At 35.0% G+C, this 7,561-nt stretch overlaps 1 protein-coding gene across 1 annotated transcript; it reads left to right on the top strand.

Annotated features, from left to right (window-relative positions):
- Positions 1-452: 452 nt before the first annotated feature.
- Positions 453-5,382, top strand: LOC112011356 (putative pumilio homolog 7, chloroplastic). The gene is made up of 3 exons (XM_065771193.1): positions 453-2,320; positions 2,425-2,587; positions 5,215-5,382. Exons 1-3 carry the CDS (start codon positions 873-875, stop codon positions 5,380-5,382), a joined length of 1,779 nt encoding a protein of 592 aa, XP_065627265.1. The 5' UTR covers positions 453-872.
- Positions 5,383-7,561: the final 2,179 nt, after the last annotated feature.

The raw sequence follows: 7,561 nt of genomic DNA, 5'->3' as shown, positions 1-7,561 counted from the left end.
CAAATCTTTGACATTCAAACGCAATGATTAATTAAGTATTTTAAAAAGAATCCTCTAAAAAAAAGGTATTTTAAAAGAATGTTACACATATCAATGCAAAAACTAGATAAATCCGTAGCTAGCATAACGATCATCTAGACCATCAAAACCATTTGCAAACATTAGATATTTAGATCACACTGTCATTTAATTTTCACATCCAAGCGAATGTTTAGAACTTTAGATTATTTAGATTTCTTCTCCCAAAAAAAAAAAACTATTTAGATTAGAATCCCAAAACTTGAGGGAAGTTAGCTTAGAATATATTGATAAATGAAAGAACGAATCAAAATAAAATTAAAAAAAAAAAATATATATATATATATTATTTATAATATTAAAATATTGCTATAGAAATCTCCTTGGTCAGACTCAGACTCTCTCTCTTATTTGCTTTTTTCTGTGCGTATAGTGAGTGCGACACCCTCTTCACACTTCAGTGTTCATTTCAATGGCGTGAGCGTGAAGGGTGACAGAACCGTACCATCCTATACTGAAAATCAAACCGTCAGAAGCCAAAACAAAAAACCCCTTATTGTGTCTCATTCTCTCTTTCCTTTCACAATATCCCATTATCAAATCGAATCAAGTACTTTACGAGATTCAAAGAACACCAAAAAAAAAAAAAAATGCTATCATATTCCAAACGAGTCGTTATATAAAGAGAAGCACTTTTGTAGTAGCTTGTTATTTTGTGCCTTTATAACAAACTTTTTAGCGTCTTTGAATCCAATCCTGCTGTGGGTTTTGGGATTTTGAGTCCTGGGTTGTCTTTGTTTTCCTTAATTTTTACATTTTGTTATTGTTGTTTTTTTTTTTTTTTTTGGTTTGCTATGTTTAAAATAGGTGAGAAAGATAGGAGGGTTAGAGAGAACATGAAGAGGAATGGAGAGTTTGAAATGTTATTGAATGAGATCCCTAATCTCAATGTTTCTTCTTCTCCTCGTCAGCTTGTGAATGGTTCAACTATGAGCAGAGTTTCTCTGCAATCAGAGCTGTCGTCTCTTTCGAGCTCTTTCTCTAATGGGTTTTGTTCCTCTGAGGATGGTTCGCCATATCATCAAACACCCAGTACCCATTACTTGAACCAACACCACCACCACCACCTCAATGGGAATGCGAGGCTGGTTGAGGATGATATGGGTGGTTTGTCTGAGACTTTTCATAGAATGCATATTGGTGAGGAACAGAGGGATAGGTTTCATGGGGTTGGGTTTGGTGATTGTTCTTTTGGTGGTGGTGGGAGTGGTAAACGTGGTGAGTATGAAGGTTTTAGTAATGGTTTTGAAGGTTTTGAGGCCTCTCATCATGGAGTTCCTGTGAATTTAAACGATAACATGAGGTTGAAATTGCTTGCTTTGCAGGGTGGTTATAGAGAGAGTGATTCAATGGGGTCTTATCTTTCTTATAATCAGTCTAATGGGTTGTGTTCTGGCTCCAGTTGCAACAAGAACCGTATGAATTATTTAATGCAAAATAGAAATGAAAATGGAAGTGGGTGTTACTATAATAGAGGGGTTCAACTACAGAACCCGGGAACAATTAGGCCTTACCTTAATGATGCTTCTATTAGTATTAGCTCACCGCGGCGTGAAATGGATTCTAATGGATTCAGTGAGGGCATGGAACCATGGAGTCCCTCTCAGTTGATGCACCACCCTAAGCTTGCTTCGAATGTGAACAATTCCTTTAATGGAAGGACTAAAGCAATTCCAAACAGAATGGTTCCTCATTCTATTATGTCTATGAAAGGTGCAAGTGGCATTGAGGCATTTACTTGTGAGGATAATTTCATCCTACAAGGGAACAGTTTGAGTTATGCCATCAACAAGAAATCCAACACTTCAAGGGGTCATAAGAAGAATTCACACATTGAGATTGCAGCGCAAAGCCAACGAGGGAAAAGCTCTGAACTGGATAGTTACTCTAGTATTGGAAGAATTTGTGAAAATGGTTTGAGTCTGAGCAGTGATTATCCATTGCCTTTGACACCAACTTTTAGTTCTTTGGCTGAGGTTCAGGGTTCTATATACTACATGGCAAAGGATCAATATGGTTGTCGCTTCTTACAGAAGGTGTTTGATGAGGGAACATTTCAAGACGTGGAAATCATATTTGAGGAAATTATTGGTCACATTGTTGAACTTATGATGGACCCATTTGGCAATTACCTTGTGCAGAAGTTGTTGGATGTTTGCAATGAAGAACAGAGAATGCAGATTGTGCTCATGGTGGCCAATGAACCAGGAAAACTTGTCAGAATTTCTCTACACACACATGGGTAAATTCTTCATTTATCACTAACTATTGTTGTTATTTTTGTAGGGTATTGATATTCTTTACAGTTCTTGTTGTTTCTGAATGAAATTTGTGTTTTGTTATTAGCACGCGTGTGGTTCAGAAGTTGGTTGAGACTATCAAAACTACAAATCAGATTTCACTAGTTAAGTCAGCACTTGAACCCGGTTTTCTTGATCTTATTAAGGATCTGAATGGAAATCATGTGATTCAGCGTTGCTTGCAATGCCTTAGCTATGAAGACAACAAGGTATAGTTTTTTTCTTTTAATTTTGACTATTTGATGCAGCTGGTAAGATTGAATGTCTGAATGCTCTTTATTTCAATGTTGTGCCTTTTTATATTTTGAGTTTTTTCTTAGATCTTATGTAATTTTTGAAAATGGAATGTTATTTATTTACAAATCTTAATTGTCATGAAAAATTTTATTAATCTTTTAGTCCTAACATTTCATTTTGGTAATTCTTTTCTTGTAAACAGCATTTTGGTGCAACATATTTTTATTTAAAAAGACATGTTCTCATATTAGCTTGTGATTTGAATCTTATGCAACTGCAAATGCAATTAATAACACCAACCTCAACAGAGCCCAACACCAGTTCCTTGACTCAACTTATATTATATTGGTCCCGTATCCCCATTCTGCTCTGTAACCATTTTTATTTTTGTCCATGCTTATGATAGGTCAACCAACTAATTAGCTACATATCACCATTGTTTCTAATTTTCTGGTTCTAGTAACTTGAATCCTGTATAAGCCTCATCATTAATTAATGTTGTATTTCATAGAGAAATCAATTCACCTTCACATTCTACCAAATCGTTCCCAGTTAATGGTTTCATAAAGTATTCAGTTTGTGCCCTTAGGCATGCTGCCTGAGTCATTTTGATGTAAGCCCGATGACCTGTGAAAGTACTAGAAATACTTCCCAAAATGGTGAAAATACATTGTTAGAATCATTGTTTTGATTGTCATGCCTCAATGTCAGCATTTATCAGTTTTTAACATTCTCCTTTGGTTGCTCATTCCTCTCCCCTTGGGGCCAGAACTTACTATAAAAAAAAAATGAAATAAAATTTTCTTTTGGTTAATCTTTTGATCCATTCAATTTTTAATAAATTTTCAAGCATCTTCTTGGTTACTTCCCAATACTGATGTTTCATATCTTGTTGCAGTTTCTTGATATTTGAAAGCCCTGTTGCTATTGGGTCTTAATCTTGAGACTAAACGATAAGGTGTCTCAGTGTGTTTTAGAACAAACTGTAGTGCAAATTCATGTTGTTTAACCTTGAACTAATGAAACAAAAGATGCCTTAAAATGATGCCATATAGCGTGTTGACTTAAATTTCGAAGACGGAATTTCAACAAAGTTAATTCTTTATGATGTAATAGAGCATGCCAATTCAGCAACTAGGTTTCAAAAAAATTCTGATTTTTGATGCATTCATACCATGATGAACTGGAATGCTATAGAAATAATGGCCATCCTGCTCTTCTATGAGTAATTTATTTTTTTCTTTTCCACCATTGGGGAGGGGTGTTGATAGGGAAGAGATGCAAGTAAGCATTGTTATATGCTTTGTGTATTGTGGAAGTGTCAATAGTAGGGCCTAAGGTTATACTCCTTTAAGAACAAGTTAAGTAATTCATTTCAAATAAAGGGATGGCATTAGTTTTTTTTATTAGTAATAAAGATTTTATTGAAATCAAAACAAACCCAAGTACACAGGAAACGTACTATGGGTGCAAAAAAATTAAGATCCCAAATTACAATGACCAATCAAGAGAGGGAGAGAAGAAAAGGAATAAGTTTGTAAAGCTAGACTCTTCTCGAACAAAGAATGGGTGGAGGGCGAGGTTGTGGGATCAAAACCCAATGAGTGCATGTGTAGTTCATCGCTAAAAGTTGTATAATCAACACACAGCATTATAGATGATCTCTAAACTCTGATCTGTTGCATGCAGACAAACACATTGACATATGTATGCACGTTACCAACTAATAAATCCCTAAGCATTGCACCTTTAACAGAAGAACCTTTACAGGAAGGCTAGATGGGGATGGGAATGATTATTTGGAGTTTTTGATTTTTATGAATAGCATATGGAATTTTGTGAGGAGCTGATCAAGCTCAATATTGATAATGATCTCATTCCAAAACCGATTTGGACCACTACTCAACCCAAAAATGGTTGGATGAACCAGGTTCAAAATTAGCTGTGCAGGGAAGCGCACACATTTAGGGCTCTGTTTGTCTTCCCCTTGGATGATGGCTCCCTTTGTACTTCTGTACACTTCAATGCATGAGTTGAGCACTAGGATTAGGCAAATTGAAAAATGATGATCATCATAAAAAATTGACATAATTCAAAATAATGACTTATTCCAACTTCTGTGATGATATGCTCCAACTTTTCTTCAGAGCACCTTTCAAAGTAATGGACATTGATCATTAGCAACTGCAGAAAGTGTTGAATAAGGCATTCAAATTGCCTGGGACAACTAAAGTGGCCCCTAACGTAAAAACAATAATAGAATTATTGAAAAGCTTAAATTCAAGACAACTATGTAGTGCAAAACCCATTCTAAGGGCTAGGTTATAATTCACCGTAGCATATATGTTCACCAAAGATCAATGTGTCACTAACTTTTTTTCTTTTTGAAGTATGGTACTCAATCTATAACATAGTGACATGCTATCTCATTGACCATTCTAGATATTTCCCATGGATATGCTTTTCTATAAAGCTTCAATATGCTCTATCTTTATGTCTTAATGCTCTGTATGGTGTATGCTTTTTGTAGGGTCTTCTATCTTTATTTTGAGTTGAAACTTATTCTGAACTTTTTTTTGTCCTTGTTTTATCTTTGCAGTTTATTTTTGTTGCTGCTACAAGGTTCTGTGTGGATATTGCAACTCATAGGCATGGATGTTGTGTATTGCAACGGTGCATTGCATGTTCAATTGGGGAATATCGAGATAAGTTGATTTCTGAAATTTCTAGAAATGGGCTTCTTCTTGCTCAAGATCCTTTTGGGTAATCATTTACACACTTCAATTGCTGTTTGTTTTTCCTTTGGTTGCTGACCGTTACCTACTTTAACATGATATATATTTGTAATATATTTTGATATAGGATTTTATATTGCCAGTTTTTAATGAATCAAAAGTTTTCCACCAAAATTTTCTTTAATCCACCTTGAGATTAGTGTAAACTTGTGTTAATTCTTTTTGGTGCTGTTTTGTATTTGTTATATCATTTTTAACCTACCAATTTATTGCATCATAGACCATCTTAATGGAGAGTTTACAGTGATAATGATATGAGATTTATATTATTACAATGGCAGAACCTTTGATCTGTTCCTTATACCCTATGTAAGTAGGGCATTCCATTGTCTGGGTGTAATTTCTGACATGGCTTCACTATTATCAATATGTTAATGTTTAGTTCTTGAAATGGTGTCTGCACACTTAACGTGATGATGTGTTCGTGACTGGAGCAAAACTGATATATCATGTAGTATTTTGTTAATTTCAATGCAAATACATATTTGCACAATTGCTTATCTACCATGTAGAATATTTTGCTTTTTGGTCTGCTTTCATGCATAATTTTATTCAAGTGAGCTTTGATCCCAGTTAATATGGTTCCTTTTTACATGCTTATTTGGAGATGATTATTAAATACACTCAACTTCCTTCTAAAGATTTTGCAATCTGCCTTCTAAGATATATGGTGTTTTATTGAAATAAAAGTAGATTTAGTACTAGCTGAATGAATGCCATGCCTTCCTTAGCGAACTCATTTCTGAGACTCCAGTCCTAAGTGAATTGGGCCGATTGGAATCTGCCATATACTAAAAAAAAAGCTCTTGAAAGAGCTGCCTTTTTCTCTCTCTTTTTTTTTTGGGTTGGGGAGGGGGGATTATGAAACTCACTTCTTCTAGGTAGCATCCATACCCTTCATAAATTGTTACCAATTGTGTCTTGTCAGCAGATGTGGGGAATACATATTTGTTACTAATGTATAGTATTCAGGAGTATATAGTATACTTATGGCTGTAAGTCAATAATAGTGCATTACCTCAATCATTTGGGAATGGAAATATATTATTAGCATGAATCTTTTGTTGCTCATTCTCTTTCTGTCCCTTTTTATTTCTCCTTTTGTCACCCAAGATAATGCATTTTTACTTACCATCTTTTCTCCTGAGTGGGGTCTTAAGTACGTGACATTGGTATGTGCATCAAAATATCAGACTATTGGGTTTGAAAATACACCAAAGTTGGTTTTGGTTGTGAGGCCACATTGAGTTGAGACATCACAAGTTTGTTGATTGAATGCACTTGCTTACAAAATATTTTATGGACTAGACAATTGCTCACTGTCATTGCTCTTTTTTCACTTTTCTTTTTCTTCTTCCCAAGCATTGATGAATTTTTGAGTTTTGAATTTAACCCACCCTGTCTCATGGGCATGGTTTTGGCTCTAAAGATTTTATACGTACAAGATTGTCTTGATCAACGGTTCCTTGTTTCCATATTTGCCTATAATATTGCACTAATTTATATTTTTTGGGTGTCTAGTTTCTCCATCCATCTCTTGTAATATTTCCATCAATTGTACATTATGGACATGATATGAATGAAGAAGAGCTATTTCGTTGCTGTATTCTTCTATACATCTGCCTCTCCGCAGCTATAATTATGCAATATTCAACCTGGAGCTTTTTATTTAATTTTAGAATTCATGTTCCAGCTTATTGGTTTATAAACATATTCTGCTTTAAATCTTGGAACAATCCTCCTCCCCCCCCCGAACTACTAGAGAATAAAGTGGAGTACACAATAAAAAAGACCTTCCAAGCTAGTCTACCCATGATTGAGCTCTCCAAGCTCCTGTTCTAACTACTTAAGAAATCTTTCTTCTCTAGCTTTCCGGATCAGCAATAGCCCGATTTATCCGCCAAGCCTCACCGGCTTCTTTTGCAAATCCCTAAAACTTCCCAAGTCCAAAACATCTTTACACTCTGAAAAAGTGTGGGTTTGTTTGGGTACAAATCTCCTTTTAAGGTATGACAATGGAAAGGGAAGGAGAAGAGTAGAATGATTTCTACTAAGGATGAGTAGTCTTCTCAAAAAGATGTGTGTGTTGTTTAGAAAACCTATCTAGATTTTTCTCTTTGAATGAATCTTAATATTTTGTGGGTAATGAGT

Source organism: Quercus suber, unplaced genomic scaffold (assembly GCF_002906115.3).
Source record: "Quercus suber isolate HL8 unplaced genomic scaffold, Cork oak 2.0 scaffold_40, whole genome shotgun sequence".
NCBI lineage: Eukaryota > Viridiplantae > Streptophyta > Magnoliopsida > Fagales > Fagaceae > Quercus > Quercus suber.
Note: the sequence above shows the minus strand (reverse complement) of the source record. Positions and strands in the feature narration are given on the sequence as shown.